Source organism: Chinchilla lanigera, unplaced genomic scaffold (assembly GCF_000276665.1).
Source record: "Chinchilla lanigera isolate Chin_1 unplaced genomic scaffold, ChiLan1.0 scaffold00009, whole genome shotgun sequence".
NCBI classification, from domain to species: domain Eukaryota; kingdom Metazoa; phylum Chordata; class Mammalia; order Rodentia; family Chinchillidae; genus Chinchilla; species Chinchilla lanigera.
In genome coordinates this window covers 2,799,103-2,816,558 of record NW_004955410.1, presented here as the reverse complement: position 1 = coordinate 2,816,558, position 17,456 = coordinate 2,799,103, and the positions used below count along the sequence as shown (strand labels likewise).

The 17,456-nt window shown below is 40.2% G+C and overlaps 1 protein-coding gene across 1 annotated transcript in view; it reads right to left on the bottom strand.

The window, feature by feature from the left end:
• Sema3e (sema domain, immunoglobulin domain (Ig), short basic domain, secreted, (semaphorin) 3E) overlaps nucleotides 1-17,456 on the bottom strand; it is a gene marked incomplete at its 3' end in the record, with an annotated part of 98,238 nt that overhangs the window by 14,662 nt on the left and 66,120 nt on the right. Inside the window, 7 exon segments of the mRNA XM_013510666.1 lie at nucleotides 2,897-3,036; nucleotides 4,569-4,636; nucleotides 9,061-9,233; nucleotides 9,947-9,988; nucleotides 11,531-11,622; nucleotides 13,988-14,210; nucleotides 16,358-16,502. Coding sequence (XP_013366120.1) covers nucleotides 2,897-3,036; nucleotides 4,569-4,636; nucleotides 9,061-9,233; nucleotides 9,947-9,988; nucleotides 11,531-11,622; nucleotides 13,988-14,210; nucleotides 16,358-16,502 — 883 coding nt within the window.

The window sequence follows — 17,456 nt, the reverse complement described above, 5'->3', positions numbered from 1 at the left end:
AGATTGAGTTAAAAGCCCACATCACTGTCACTGAGCTACCCCGCTTAACTTCTTTATACCCTGGATCTCTCCTCAGTACACATTCTTTCACCCACAATTGCCTCCAAATACAAAAAGTCATTCCTCTCTCATCATTCAGAAATAGAATCTCCATCACTAAAGCTGCTTAGGGGATGAAACAGCTGAGAGTGGAGTGTGTGCTTAATCAGATTTGGGAGCTGCCTGGAGGGCTAGAGGAGCACACTTGTAGGTGTGTCTGGGTGGTCATGGAGGTGGAGCCTTGGACTCTGTGTCTGGTCCCTCACCCCTTCTTCTCTGGCTCTGTTTCCCTGCTTTCCTGCCTGTCACTATGAACTAAGAAGCTGAGCTCTGCCATGCCCTTCTGCCATGATGTTTATGCTTTGGAGATCCCCAATTTGGACTGGATCACCTGAAAAACATGACAAATTAAACTGCATCTCCTTTAAATTGTGGGTGCAAGGTATTGTGTTCACTGACAGGAAAGCTGACTACTACAGAAAATCGTTCCCTGAGAAGTGGGGTCATTGCTGTGACTGCACCTAGCCATATGGTTTGGAAGCCTCTGGAAGTGGTATGAGAGAGAAGTTTGGAAAGGTTTAGAGATGCTGGCTAGAGAATCTTTAGAATGCTGTAAACTGATTTTGATGGGTGAGTCTGGTCAGAGCAGAGAAGACCAGAATGCTGTTAGGAATGTAGACAGTAAAGGCCAGGCTCAAGAGGTTTTGGGAGGAAACAAAGACTGAGAGTGAGGGTGGTGGACTAATACACCTGGCAGAGGAAATTTCAAGAGAGCCTAACATTCAGGCTGTTGCATGAGTACTGCTGACTGCTTTTAGCCAGACTTATAGTTAGAATCAGAGGCAAAATGTAGAGCAGAAAAATTTGAAAAATTTAAACTATATGTAAAACTGGAGCCAAAGGAAGTATGGCTATTGTGATTAGCATCGTTAAAAAGAAATCAAGTACTTTGTACAGACACAAGAAGAAATATGCCTTGAGGGCATCTCAGGAATCAGCAAAACTTCACCCATCTCAGGTTTAAATGTCAACCTTTCATTTGAGAAGAGAGTCCTGGAACTCCTGCTGCAGATGGGCCTTCTAGGAAATTGGTTCCCCAGAATTCACTTCACCACACTCAGTTATGCAGGCAGTCTGAGGCCACTGCAACCATGCACCAAGGGAGGCTGCCTACTGCTCCCTCTGACAGCAGATCTTGGCATCATCTACATGATTCTGGCATGTAAAATGCAAGATTTGTGGTTTCAGGAATCTTCCACCCAGATTACAGAGGAAGGCCTGGGGGGTCAGGCAAGAGGCCCCTAAGAAGGCAAGGTGTAAATGGAAAGCTATGGGGATGAAGTCAAAGATGAAGTAGAGACCCCAGGAATATGGAGACCCAGGAATGTGAAATGTCTGCTGAGGAAAGCTGCAGGCTGTCAGTGAAGCCAGCCCAAGAGATAGGCCATGTGGGTCTCAACCATCAAGGCTATGGGGATAGGGTCACCCAAGCCCTTAAGAACTTGCATTTTATGATCATGTGATCTGAATGTAGGCTATGAAGCTGCAAGTATTAATGTTTCTCCTGGTGTTTCTCCCTCTTTCTTTGGTCAAACTCTTTTCTATCTACCAACTCCTTTTTTTGGAATAGGAATTGACATCTTACCTATGGCATTTTACCTTGAAATTATGTGACTTGGTTTTGATATTTACAGAGGTTCACAACTACAAATTTGCCTTGAATCTCAGAAGAGACTTGGACTTGGATGTTTGAAAAATGCTGCAATTGTTGAGACATTGGGGAAGGGATTATTACATTTCCAGTTGTACTCTGGATAGATCTATTATGTAAGGTGGAATTATGACCTTGCCATCGTCACTGTAGTATGGTTTAAGGAGATGTGTTTGGGCATGAAGTTGACACTTGGTGGGTTTTGGTAGTTAGAGCGTAGTGTCAAATTGATTGGTACTGGGATCCACCCAGGGTGTTGGTGGAACCCAGTTCCAGATGTGTCTGGGTGAATCATGGACGTATGACCTTGGGGTCTATGTGTGGTCCCTCACCCCTCTGGCACTGTTTCCCTGCTGTGCCTTGTGGCTGTCATAAACTAAGAATCTTTGCACTGCCACTCCCTACTGTCATAGAGCCAGATGACTGGACTGAATCCCTGACTGTATACCCAAGCAAAACTCTGCTCCTCTAACTTGTAGGTATTGAGTATTGTGTTCATTGATGGCAAAGAAGACTAATATATTCACTACTCTTTTATTTTTTCAGCACTAGGGACTGAACCCAAGGCCATGGCACTGAGCTATTTTTATTTTTCATTTTGAGACAAGGTCTCATTCAGCTGTTGTGGTTAGTCTTGAACTTGTGATCCTCCCACCTTTGCCTCCCAGGATGCTGAGATTACAGCCCTGTGCACTACATGAGTTTATACTACCCTTCTAACATAGGTGCTGCTATTACTTTAATTGTATTATTTGCAAGTTTTAGTGGAACTAAGTTTACTATTTCTCTGGAACATTGCCTTGGTTGATACAATTAAAGACTGTAATTTTGACAACATGACAATAAGATCATGAAGCTATAAGCACTTCATAAATGAAATTCAAATTTCCAGAATCTAAAGCAATGATCTACATATTCACATAAAATTACTTGTATATGCAGGCATATGTGCACATAAAATCTATAGGTATATGTACTTAAATTTTTATAGGCATATAAGTCATACATAATCAACAAAACTGACCTTTAAAAATAAGACAGGTGTAACACAACAGTCCTATTTCAAAGCACCCTAAGCCATCATCTCTTCACTGATCACAAGTAGCAGGCAAGGCACCCTCATATGAATGTGTAGCTATGTATTACCTCTTCTTTTCTTCCTTCGTGTCCTTTCTGTACAAACCAGATGACTTTGGCTTGTAAAGAACGTGGGGTACATTCCAGCAGGGTACTGTTGTTCTCTATGCCATAAGCCAGGCGCTCTTCAGCTTGAGCCAAGGCATCTCCTAAAACAGGAATGTGAACATCAGCCTTGGGACTTTGATTTTACTGATACATATTTTTTTTTTTTACCACCTTCTCTATTAAGATCCCTGCAGAATGTGAATAACTAATTAGTTACTGCTAATTTATATGCAAAACATTGAAGGGGACTGTAGGCATTACAAAAGGCAAGGAAGCCATGGAGCTTGAAGAAAGGAAGCAACAGGGATTTGGGGGACAGAAGATAGGATGGCCAAGGCAGAGCAAATCTCATCAATATTGAAGTCATGGGAAATCAATGGTAAGGCACACTGATGAGGCAGTGGGACAGTGTGAGCCTCGAATGTCCAAGCAGGGTCGCAGAACAAAATCACAGCGACAGACAAAGCAGAAGTCAGGAATCTCAGTGATCAGTCACAGCACAAGAACAAGTGTGAGTGATGGCCAGGTGTCAGGCTCCTTCATAAGAAAGTACAAACTGGAACTCAGGGTTTCATGGACCACAGTTGCTTGGCTATACTCTGTCTTACACCAGAAGGATGCTCACTAGGCTTAAATTCAAATCTGTGGAGAGGTAAACATGCTTGCCTGCACTGCAGAATAGAAGCAAATACATTTTTTTTCTTTTTTCTTTTAACCAAGGTAAATTCAGCAACTAGGTCACATGATTTGTCTAAGTTCCCTTCACCTTCAAATTGACCCTTAATTTTTTTTAAAATAAAGGCTATCCTTCTTCTTCTTTTTTTTTTTTTTTTGGTACAGGGAATCAAACTCAGGACCTTGCACTTGCCAGGCAGGTGCTAATGCCACTGAGCTCTATCTCTGGCCCCCTTCTTCTTGATGGTATTCCCAGGGACTTGAGTTCTGCCCTGAATCTTGAATCCTCCTGAGCCTAACACACTAATTCTGAGTGGGAACAACCACACTGAAACTCATCATGATGCTCTTCCTCCTGTCCCTTCCTGGCAATCCCAGGGACACGAAACACAGCCTACTCATCATCCTTCATGATGCCAAGGGCCTGGAGAGTGACTTTTCTGTCTCATTGAATTTCCTTACATTTGGCCAAAGCTGAAGTTTCTTCTCATTCTTACCCCATCAGACCACCTACCACCGATTTCAGACCATCACCTCCAGGTCAAGGCATAGCTTCCTCCAGGAGCAGAGGAGAAGCTCTCTGCTTGATTTCATATTTCCCTGAGGGAATCTACACCAGTTATTCACACTTCTTAAAAATCAGTAAGGAGAGGGCCAGGCCTGCTTATCACCACAGCAGCAGTCACCTGATGCATGCTGTGTCTTTATTCTAGGATCCCCTGTGTTAAGGTCCATTATTAAACCTTGGAGATGGCATATCAAGCTGATTGTGCTACCTATGCATCCTTACATTTGAAACCCATAACATTTTGACTATGTGAAAGAGGACAGCAAATACTTTGGGTAACATTGCTCTAGTACACATAAACCAGGAGAAAAACAACTCATTGCGTTTCAGATGTGCAGTTAATCTCCGAGGCACACTCTAACCCGCGGCCGCTGATTTCTCGCACATTACCAGCGAACTGCTGCCCCACGCACTGCTGCGCTGCATTTCCATGCCGGACATCTTGCCGGCGGAACCGCCTAGAAGGAAAAACACATTGCGATGTTCAGATTTCAGTTTTCTAGATTTTTAAATACAGATAACCACATTAAAGACTCAACAAGTATTCTGCTGGAAAGAACTGACCAGCATTTAAAACAAATGTAAAATCCAAGTGCCGGAGTGTCCACTTTTCCACTCAGTATTAAGTAGCTGTTCTTTAAATCTTGATATAAACTGGGTTCTGAAGCACCAAATAATAATCTAATAAATGACACTTTACGTTTTGTGAAAAATGTGGTTCAACAAGAAAACTTTTGGTTCGAAAGAGTGTTTTAGGCTGCAAGGGTTGTGTGCAAATAGGAACAAAGGAATTTGAGGCACAATACCTTTTTGAGTACAAAGGTGCATGAGAAAAAGGTATTTGAATTCAAGTATTTTACTTTAGTGCCATGATGATCAATTAGCATAAATATAGTTTCTAATAAAAAGAGAAGTCAATAATACATTCAGCTTAATCATCTATTCAGAGATGATATTCAGGAAGTAAGCATGCTGTACAATGTGCTAGTGTGTTAGGTTTAATAGGACGTCTTGCATTGGTTGGGGCTCAAGAAGTTTCAGGAGTTTTTCCCTTCAATCTGCTTATTAGATTTAGGGCCATTTTAGTGTATTTTCACACTATTTTATAGGATTTTTAAATTTTTAAGTAAAATAAGAGTATAGTTGTCTATGTGCATAGGAAAGACTTCCAGAATATATATAAGCATTTAAAATTTTAAGCATCTTTCTGAGAAACTGACAGTGAAAATTATCATTTCTAGTCCTGGAATTCTAAAATCAAGATCTATGTTATACTTAATTCAAATCAGAGACAAAGACAGAAATATTTACAAAAAGGTGGAAAATACTACTTGCTTGTCTAAATCAAGGTGCTGGTTCAACACTGAGGGAAAAACAGAAGGCCAAGCGGGAATATTACTTCTAAAATGACAGTGAGGTGCTTTCACTCTGTGCAATCATAGAATTGAGAAAAGTGAAAGAAAACTCTGACATTCAAATGCCGAGGCCCTGCTGACACCGCGTGTGACCTTTTGCCTACGGCTGGCCTGCTCTGGCTCTTTGTGTTCTGATTTGTAAAATGGAATTGGGTGAGTGACACCTGAAGTCTACTGTGGCCTCATTTTGTAATTTCCAGTCTTGTCTGTTCTCCTACAAAACGCGAAAATGGAACATTACTTCAAGAGACATAGTGCCTTCTCAAGGGAGTTTTCCAAGCTTTCTCTGAGCTTTCTCACCAATTTACCACAGAGGAAGAGGTAGGGAAGACTTACAGTTTCAGTCAGTTTTAGGATTAGGAATCATATAAAAAATCTGGCGTTTGTTTTAAATCAGTCACTGCTGAGAAATCTGTATCTAAAGACATGGGGTTGTACGAAGTCAAGATTAAAGGTGCTATGTGGCCGAGTCCATGGAGCTAGACTGAATTGAACTGGGAAAAAGTAACAAGCAAAAATGGACAATTTTATGGTTTTCAATAACTTTGTACTAGCAAGTGCCGCTGTCATTCACGTGATAGCGGAGTTAGAAGAGAACTTCACTGCTGCTGTTTATTCTTCGCTTCAGTGTTTGGAACCTGAAGCTGCTGAGCGACAATGAAAATGGAGCAGGGATAGAAACATAGGAAACAGAGGTGGTGTTTTATCAAGATTATGATATAGTGACGTGAGAATAAAGGGAACAACAATCCTGCCATTCTAGATAAGCCATTTAAATAGTAAGTGAAGAGCAAAACATTTGTTTAAAATCACTGGAGGGGCTGGGGATTTAGCTCAGCGGCACAGTGCCTGCCTGGCAAGCGCAATATCGTGAGTTCAAGTCCCAGTACTGGAAAAAAAACAACAACAACAAAATAAAATAAAATAAAATAAAATCACTGGAGACCTGCCTTTTTAAAAGTGATATGACCCCCTCCAGCAAGATTTCAGTTCATTTTCTCCTATCCCAGAGCAATTGTCTTTTATTTCAGTATTTAAAAAAATACAGGAGGTTTGGGAGTTTGAGAAAGGTTGGGTAAAATGCTTTTATTCTCAAACTTGCATATTTTTCTTAAGTTTCTCGTCTCTTAGGAACTTTTTAAAGAGAATCCTGGAAAAAGACAAAATATAAGAACCAGCGGGGAGGAAGACCTAGCTTTATGAATTATAGTGTGTTTTAGGAGATCATCTTAAACAAGCGGCTTGGGCTGAGAATGAATTCTCCTACCCTGTTGACTCATTTTCACTCTGTGAGCAGAAAAGTATTTATTTTAATGACTAGTTTTCAACTTCGGCTTCTATTCAGGTCTGAAGCAAAAATGATCCACTATAGAAGCAAACTATTTTCCCTTCAGGTGCTGGAATGGATCCAGAAGACCATGCTGCTCTGGGTGGGTGATGGCTCAGAAGCACCCGACACCACTGGAGGAGCAGCACTGGCCGTCACCAAACAGACCAGATTTGTCTACGAGCTGGCTTCCGGCTCCAGCATGCCGCTCCTTCCCGACCACTGAGTTGCCCATTCTTTTAACTTCTTCTAAGTGACTCTTTTCATCCAATCCCTTTAAAACCTTACCAGCCTTGCACAGTTCTCAAAGATGTATTGAGTACCAAGAAACATTTACCTGCTCAAACTTCCCAGTTAAAATCTGTCACCACTATCCCATGCCTAATAGTAAAACTTATTATTTGTAAGCCCTGGGTGCAAGGCTTGTAAACGTGTTTATTGTTGCTAACAACAATAAAATGATTAGCTTTATCACTCAGTAAAATTCCCTCCCTAGTGTGACTACAGATAAACATCAGGAGCTATGTCTTTCGAACAGCTAAAACAAGCAATTTTGAATGTTTGAATCTTTTGAATGTGGCAGCTTCCCATTTCTGCATTTCTTTACAGAAATGACCAGAGGATAGGAAGATAGATATTGTTACCCTAACTTAATCATGAACAACACACATATGTGTTGAAACATCACAGTCACCCATATAATTTTTACATTTTTATGCGCCAACTGAAATACATTTTAATAACAATATATTGGTATTAAATCTTTTTTTTAAAAAGTATAATTACAACCTCCTATATGCCTACTGCCAAGACAGCTCACAGATAGGGTTGAGAGTTGGTGTAGTGTTACATGTATTGCACTTACTCCAAAACCTCCATGCCCAGGAGCAAGCTACTATCATCATGATTTGCATTTTCACTCTCTGCCCCGCTCCTGGTAGAACTGCATACTACGCTAGCAGGCAGCTGTCCTAATGTTATTCACACCCCTTGTACGTGGTGCAGAAATTGGCTTAGTGGATGAATAAAATCACTAATCAGGATTTTGAAGTATGGTTACATTATTGAAGAACTGTTTTCAGATATCAACAAGCACTTGTATAAAATCAATTAATTTGCTTAATTCTTTCATGCAGTTGGTACTTAGTTCCAAAATGTCCTCTCAAGGATTTATTTCCCCTATGGCTTTATAAAATCCTTCTTTTAACTTAGCTCAGGCCAAATTAAGAAGAGTTTTGAATTAATGGTGTTTTTAATGAGATTCTACTGTACATGTGGTTTTATAATAATAATTATACTAAATTAGGTTAAATTAGATTGTGAGAAAGATTAAAAGAAAAGTTACCCAGAGTTAAATGTAAGAATAATTAAAACTAATATGAACTACTTTTCAGTGGAGAGGTTTCTCGATACTTCTGTGTTTTGCATTATTTTGTCTTTGGTTACTTAATCTTGAGAAAAACCTGCTTATAGAAAACAAAATATTTTCCAATTATCTATTTCATATGGCTTGGGTGGAGAAATATCCTTATGCTTCCAAGTATTTTCTCCACTCAGAGTTCTCGGGTTTAGGGAATCCTGGGTTTACCCTCTCTAACAAGGGGCGAGGACCTCTCAGGAGGTAGAGACCCTGGGGTTCGCAGGTCTGTAAGTACCTGTGTTGCATTAAATCACACATTTCATTAATGACATAGGTCATGCATCTGTCCAGGAATTAAAATGCTCACTATCAAAATGAAATAAATGAAGACCAGCTGGGAGGGGAGGCACGGGGAAACTGCAGGGCGCATTTCTAAAGCATTTATTTATTTTCTTTTCGAGTCTGAGTCCTCCGCGTGTGGTGACCTCCACCTCCACATGCTGAGTTTGTCTTCACCCGTTTCACGTCTTGCAGCGGAAGTGTCGGGAGAGGCGACAGCAGACTCAAACCCGGGTGCAAAACTCAACGTCTGACAGCATGATCGGCTTGAGGCCGTGCGCCAACGGCGCGTGAAAGCCACTTTTAGGAAAATTTCAGATTTTCAAACTCACTTTCTGGTGACACTGTAACTATGCATGCAGATTAAAAAGGACAGGTGTTTTCGTGGATCGGGTAGAAGGAGACCGCGGCCCACCCGGGCCCGCCCGCAGCCCGCCTCACCTCTTGGCCTGCGCGCCCGCGCCCGTGGGCAGGTAGCGCGAGCAGGCCACGCCGTCCCACGCGCAGTAGGGGTCCCGCGCCAGGCAGCAGTCTGCGCACGCGCTGCCGTACAGGTGGCACTGGTGGAGCCGCACCTGCGCCACGGCCGCGGGGGACCCGACGAACAGCTGCTGCTGCGGACAGACAGACAAACGTCCAGAAGACTGACGGCGATGCGCACAGAGATGCAGAATGTCAAGTCGCGCACTGCAGCGCACGCTAAAGGAAAAGCCCTGCTAGCGCTCAGGCGCTGTGTGTGAGAACGGATCTGGACTAGGTTTACCCCAAACTCTGATCCCCTTGAAGTGGACAGAAGAGGAGATCCACGGTGCACTCCTGAATAACTGTTGTTACAATTATTTTAAAAATTAGTGGAAGATACCTAGAGAATAGTGTCTTATGATTCTAGAAGTAAAACTATGCTCAACTTCCTTTCTATAAAAATAGAAAAAGACATTAAATGTAAGATCTGCCGCTTTAAAACTGTACGTAGAGTCAGTAATAGTGTATTGTAGCCGGGTGTGGTCACACACACCTGTAATCCCAGCACTCAGGACGCTGAGGCAGGAGGATTGCTGTGAGTTTGAGACCAGCCTGTGCTACAAAGTGAGCTCAAGGCCAGCCTGAACTGTACAGTGATACCCTGTCTCAAAAAGGCAAAAAAAATAATAAATAATAGTAGTGTATTGTAAACCTTAAAACTATGGTTGTCACTTAAGGTTTATCAACACAACAAAATAATAATGCAAAAATAAAACTATCACTTGTTCATATACAAAAATATCTACTAATGTTCTTATATTCTTTGGTCATGTATAGAGTACATATGCAAATGTATACAACTTACTCTTTTTGAAGAAATCTCCATAGAAATAATAGGAACTGGATCCTGAAATTTAAACATAAAATAGTTTTCTTTTAAAAGAAAGAACATATAATAATACCTACCTGAATCTGATGGTAAACTACCTGAAATCAAATTAGATATCAAATTAGATATAGAAGTGTTTCTATCCCTAGAAGTTTACAGCCTTCACTTTTGGTAAATCATTGTATAAATCCAATTAAATTAAATTATAAATTTAAGCATTTCTTTCTAATAGAGTGGAAGATGGGAAACATAGTGGGTGGTCTACTGAGGTTAGCATTTGTCTTTAGGTTGTGATTTTTGTATTTGCATTTGACTATTACTTTGGATACTCAAGTATAATCGAATAATAAAGCCAAAATGTTCTTTCTTATAGAGTACATGAGGCATTAGTAAAACAACGATGCCTTAGCATGGATGTTATTGCTGATAACTCATGATCTTTAATTGTATTAACTTGAGCTTAAACAGAACACTTTTCTGTCAGCGTGACCAGTCCTAATAACGTGTGAACTCTAGTTTTGCAATTTCACCTCCCTGTTAAAATGAACCTGAGATGCAAATGTGCACACTTGCTGTCTTTCTTCATGAGTATGCACGCACACAAAGCAGCCCTGAGTCCAGGCTGCAGCCAGTGCCCCGGGCAGCTGAAATCACGGCGATGCTCCTGTACCTGAGTGTCCTCTCTGGGAACTATGTAGCTCACAAAAGCCGATGCTTTTTGTTAGAGCTTGGGTGATTACAATGGCCTTGAAGCGCAGGCTGAGGTGCTGTTTAGATTTCTAAACTCAAAACTGCAGCGGTGCACCTTAATGAAGAGCAGGCTTCATCAAGGCATGTATGACGGTGCTGCTGACGGTGAGCTCAAAGTTAATTAGTCCACAGTATAAGCTAAGATGTCTTAAAACAGAAAAAGACGTAAAACAAGCTGATGTATTGACCAGATGGAAATGTTGTCATCGGAAATCTGCAGGGACCTAGCCTCATAGGTCCCTCAGTGGCCCGGTCAAGACCCATGGTGACATAAGGACCATCACTCCAGAAAGAGAGGCCCCAAGTGGACAGTCACATAGAATGTATGATACTCCCACATATCGATTCACGCTTCCTTGTCTTCTCCTGTTAGTATGTCCTTTATTTTCCATTTCTCTTCTGTAGTAAATTCTTTGGGTAGTTAATACATGATAGCGCAAAGCCATGTGATTGTCCTTGCACAATATCCAGTGTTTGAAAATGTGTTGTCTTTGTCAGCACGGATAATTCATTTGTGAAAAGTGACTTCGCAGTCAAAATTCCAGAAGTCATTTGTGCATAAGTGCTATTTTTCATAGTAAGTTTGTACACCGAAATCATTCTCAAGCTACAACAGGCCTCTTCTACTGAAAAGTCTACAACAATCACACGAGAGTTATTAGAATCTTAAATCATTCTTCCCTTCAATTTGCAAATTCACGACACAGTTCTTGGGACAGAACGGAGTCTAACATAACATTTTCCTATTTAATTCTCAGCTGCAATCGTCTGCAGCACATACATTTGGGCTAAATGTTTAAATAAAAGTACCTTGAATATTTGAAGTTCTTCTAGAATTACTTCTTCCATAGATTCTGTTTCTTGGTTGTAAATTGTGATGACTTTCAAGACAATTCCAGCATCTATGAGAATTAAATGAGGAGATAAACTGGAAGACATACCACAATCTGGTTTTTAAATAATTAAAAACTACATAAGGACCATGAATACAAATCAAATATGAAATCTGGATGTATAATCTGTCTTAAGAGCTGCCAGTTCAAACTTCAACAGAAAAAATTAACTTCTATAAGTTATATTCACATAATCTGGTCCAAAAATTCAACTATTCAGAAGTCAAAATGTCTTTTGGAATTGTGAAATGTGACAGATGAGAATGTTAAGGTTTTTGTGATACATGAGGCAAGAAAACCTTTCATATAAGCCACTCTCTTAGTGAGAAACTATGCTTATAACCTTAAGGAACATCCCAAGCCAGGCACGATGGAAATCATAAATACATTGTTTTTCTTTGTTGTTCATTTCTGCAGTGCTAGAGACTCAACTTAGGGGCTCACAAGTGCCAGGCAAGTGCTCTATTACAGAGCTACACACTCAGCCCAATATACACCTTTGGTAACTAAAAAAATTCAGGTTTACACCCTTAAGAAAAGGGTGTGAATTCTCCTGTATAATTCAGCTTCTATAATCACCCATTATTTTATGTTTGCACTTATATTTTACATGCACATCTTATTTTTATTATTCATAATATTCTGTGTTTGTGCCTTCCAAAGATAAATTTAATAACACTAATTTACCTGTGCAAATATTTTGATGTTACGATAGAAGGAATAATTCATAAAAATAAGTACATTGGAAGTGTTGATCAAGGAGTTCTATAGTATTTGAGCAGTATATTGAAAAATTAATTTGTGGTTTGCTTAATAAAACTAGATTATAATTAAACTAATAATAATTACCTGTATGTTCCACTAACTAAAAGAAACAAAATTATCATCATTTTGAAAATCAAGCACATACTAAATAGTTTACAATTAATATGTCAAGCAAAAAAAGCAAAGGTGTAAATCAAATATTAATTCTCAATAATAACTATACATATATTACATTTAAAACCTGTGCCTAGTAAACATTGGGAGAGGTCATTATTATTTGTGGGATTTTCCAATGTATTCATCACACATTTATTAAACATGTTTAATGCATCTGAGACCTGTGTTTCAGTAGAATGGTAACTTTCAGTTTGATATGGTGCCTATGACAGCATAAACACATACGGGTATCTCTGGAGTTTTCTCAAACAGCTTTGGTCTGTCTGACAAGAAAATGTTCATGGGGATGTTAAGAAAGTCTCCTGCCCCCACAGTATTTAGAAATAACGTATTTCATGATCTTTATCCAAGATGAGTCTTGCTTTTGGATCCTTGCCCCCTTTTCAAACTCGGTTGGAAGTCACCGAGTGAACTCACAACCAAGTACCGTAATTTTAAGTTTCTTAAAGAAGTCTGTTGTTTGATCTCTGACTGCAGAGCACATCATTAACATTAAAGTTCTAACATAAATAGATAAAACTTACGCCTACTAGAGATCAATTTCTGGAAATAAGATTAATATTTCCTTGCTTAAATCTTTACCTTTTATTTTCAAATTATTATCGGGGAACCCAAGGACCTTGCTTCTGCTTGGGGATGTGCCAAAGTTACACAGGTAGAATACCTACTCACTACTCTTTTAGGACCAATTGTTACAGCAATGATTACGCTGCATAAGAAAGAGTTGACCATTTTAAAGAAGTAGCGTAACTGTGTAACAAAGGACTACAGAATTTTGAAGGGCTTTACAGAACTTGCCCCATATTGCTCTGAAAGGCTAAGCTCTTATCTAAAAACTAGAGCAAATGTATGGCATTACATGTGCAGCCACTTGTAGAAATGACTGATGCTGGAGGAGCCTGGTAGGCACTACTGTGATCGCAGATCTGTGTGAAGTACTGGCCCGCATTCTCTGTAGGATCACGAGGCATCACTGAGCAGCCCGAGGCAGCAATGAGGCTGGGGTAGGACGAGGAGCTCTATGGCGAGACTTCAGTTTGGAGCCTACTGTTCATGAACATCAAGTATTCATTTCTTTTTTTCATTTATTCAAATGCATGAAGCATTAGCCATGTGTCAGGAATTATATGCCATAACAACCCCCAGTCCTTTCTCTGACTTGCCCTATACATCTCAGAGCCAAACCCTGACACTACTGCCAATGACAGCGGTCATGATGTAACTAGTCCTGGACAAGGGCACAACCCCTCACTGCTGGGACACCCGAGGACTCTACTTCAGCCTTTCTTAATTTGGATTAGTCATGTGCTAACAGGCTAACAGATAAACAGATGTGCTGAGAGAGGCTTTTATATTCTACAAGGTGACTGAAGTGCCTCAGCATTCCTCATCTCTGTACCTGTCCCAGTGAACCACACATCCATCTCTGTACCTGTCCCAATGAATAAGACATCGTACTGGCCATCCTGGGCTTCCACTCGGTCCACTGCAATCTGCTTCAGGTTGTATTTTCCGTCTGTCTTCACCAGTATCGGCTTTCTATGGGCAGGTTTGATGGGGTGGTACATGAGTGGGTGGCTTCTTGCAAATCGAATGGCATCATCAGGGTACTCCTTGGTGGTCCCATACCTCCCTCCGTTCACCTTGCTGGCACACTGAAATATGCGTGATGAAAAATTCCAGGGGAGAAAGTATCAGTCATAAGAGGAATTAGAGAAATGGACGCTGTTCAATTAACCAATTATACGTTTAGACATGGGTAGCAACCACAACACCCTTCAGTACGGAAATAGACGCAGAAGTTACAAAGGGAGATCAAAGTCTGTAAATAGGCAGTGTTGAAAACATTAGACAGTATCTTGAAAAGTGAAATATGTGTAATGCCAGGATGGTTAGGAGGTGCCAGCAGTATATGATGTAAATGTTCAAATTATTTTCTGGGTTTCCTAAAATTTTTCGCATTGTGAATTAAATTTTGAAAGTAAAGGATCTGTGATTCTGGAAAACAGTCTCACTGCTGTGCTGAGTTGTCTACGGCGATACCACCCTGAACGCGCCCGATCTCGTCTGTTGTGCTAAGTCTTCTCTCAAAATTAAGATTCACAACTGTGCAAAAGCGCTCTCCTGACAAGACTATAACAGTATGACTGGTGACATGGCCAGGCGGTAATCTTAGTGATTATTCCAATTCTATCACCGTACAGTCTTGGGAGAAACACCCCTCTGCGTTGCTCTACTATAATCTGTGTGAATTTGTGTTACCTTTTTATATGGATTGGATACATAAGCTGAGCAAGCCAGCAGCATTTGCTGTGACAGACCCGAATTCTTAAATCTCTGACTCTTAACTGCAACTGCTCAACAGCACCTTGAGTCACTTCCAGGAGCCCCTTGGGCTGTGCTGATCGATCCTTGTGAATACAGGCCCCTTCGTTTCTTGTATTTTCTCCAGAACCAGCAGCAACTGTAATGATTAACTTGATTTGAAAAAAAAAACTATCCATTTTAGAAATATAGTGCTTTAGTAATAAGATTCCACAAAGAGGGCACTTGGAATGGTTTCTTTTTCTAAAGAAAATCAGGCCGTATTTCTGAGTTTGGCACAAACCTATTCACTGGAGTGTCCCTTCACTGTACATAATTGGAAACATTTTTGACTCGGTTGGAAGCAGCTCAGCAACACTCACTCCCTTCAGTCTCCTTCAAAACCATGTGGTTCCAAGCAGCGTTTCCAGAGAAGCCACAGGAGTGGGTTTTCTCCATTTAAATTACAATTTCAATCAATTGAGTGAAATAAAATATACTTTATGTCTTACTGGAAGAAATACTTTTAAGCCAGCGGGAGAGAGTGATTATGATGGTAGAGCCTTACACTTGTTAATGGAGGTAAGGTTTGTTTCCACTTTGGGTTTTGGCTCTGCAGAAATGATTTCTACTTGGCTTGCAAGTAATTGTGGAATCGGAGTAGTGATGAGCTACTACCAGCTGCTCTTAAAGCGTGGATGTTGACTTGCATGACAAGTTAAGTGGTTGCTCTTCACCGACCCACACAGAACATAAAAATCCAGCAATTTTGCAAACTGGTTTCACACAGGACCATGGTATCGAGCTATCACCATCACCATCATGTTTGGACACATGTACAGTGAAAAGCACAGATGTTTAAATGGCTGGTTAAGGAGACTCCTACTACCCACACCTCCGGCCAGGCGGTGGATTCCTGTGTTCCCTATACTTCAGTGTGGGCACGTTTTTCCTCTCTAGTTGCCCAGGAAAGATATTTTAAAAGGTGCTATGTATTCTAGGAAGGTAGAGAGAAAGCTGCTTTTAGATCTGCTAAAATGACAATGAGGAGAAAGTCTGACCTAGGGAATGTATAGGTTGAGTGAAATACAAGAACACAAAATCTGAGTAACATTTTCCTGTGATTCCATAAGACACTAATTCTTCTCAAGAGGCCAGGAAGAAAATGCACAATTCCCCTTTTTTGGACGTTTCTGTGCACACCAGTGCCCTGAAAAGCAAATTGTGAGTTGGAGCTACTCAGTCAAAAACAGAAATGACAACATATACTTCAGAATACTCACAATGCTGATAAAAGGTAGGCATCATGGATTATTATTCATTAGAATAACAAGCATAAAACTTGATAGCAGACGTGGTATTTCTTTACCACCTAAGCATATTTTAGATACAGAATTCTTTAACTGTGAAGTGTGGTAAAGCATGTGAAACAGTGACAAAGACAGCACCAAAAGGGGTTTTCTGAAAGAAGAATGCTGTGTTAAATGATTAAACTTACAGAACCAGGCCTTGGGTGGGGGACTTTTCCTTCGTACAGTGACCAGTGGTACTCGGGCCCTTCCCTGTGTGCATACGGCCCATTGAAGGCTGCCCGGATGCTGGACATGTGATAGACACATATAGCATGTCCTCTGAAGATAGTGCTGAAAAATGACAGGAAAAAATCATTCCTAATGTGGAGCTCACAGGTTAATGGTCCAATACTCCAACACACATTTTAGAGTACGATCTTCAGGGTAAAAACTTGCAATTCCTTTAAGCTTAGAATAATCTAGAAACAATACCTATCACAAAATTTGTACATATTAAAGCACCAATGAAAGGGCTGGGGATTTAGCTCAGCGGCAAAGCGCCTGCCTGGCAAGCACAAGGTCGTGAGTTCGGTTCCCGGTACTGGAGAAAAACCAAAAAAATAAAAAAATAAAATAAAATAAAGCACCAAAGCTTACCATTTCTTTAATTTTCTATGTATTATATTTGGAAATAACATTGTTCAAATGATAAAATTGATTGTCACTTAACTTTATCATTGCTAAGTCATAATGCTACATTTTTACATTTTTAATTAAGGAAGATCAATCCTTAAAAGTAAAAAATGTTCATTCTAAAATTCAATTACTCATTTTAAGGTATTAGAATTTTTAAAAATATTGTTCTTGGGGCTGGGGATTTAGCTCAGCGGCACAGCGCCTGCCTGGCAAGCACAAGGTCGTGAGTTTGGTTCCTGGTACCAGAAAAAAAGACAACAAAAAAAATATTGTTCTCTCCTCAATGTAGTGTTCTTTTAATCACCATGCTGTTATTATTGCTACAAATTCAATTCAAATTTTATTAGCTATCTCAGCATGTATGATGCAAAGAACAATTTAAAGTCTGAACATTCAGGGCTTTGTTTTATTTTATAGGATGGGGTTTCATAAGTATTGGCACAATTTCCAATTCTTTGTTCAGGTCCCTCAATCAGTGTGATCATGGAAAGACAACTAGTGTGAACACATTAAACTCAGAGAATTACTTACATCATATAAAACTCTGGTTCCTTACCTTCACAGTATCAATTAAAATGATATAAAAATTGCTACTTGCAGAGGATAAAG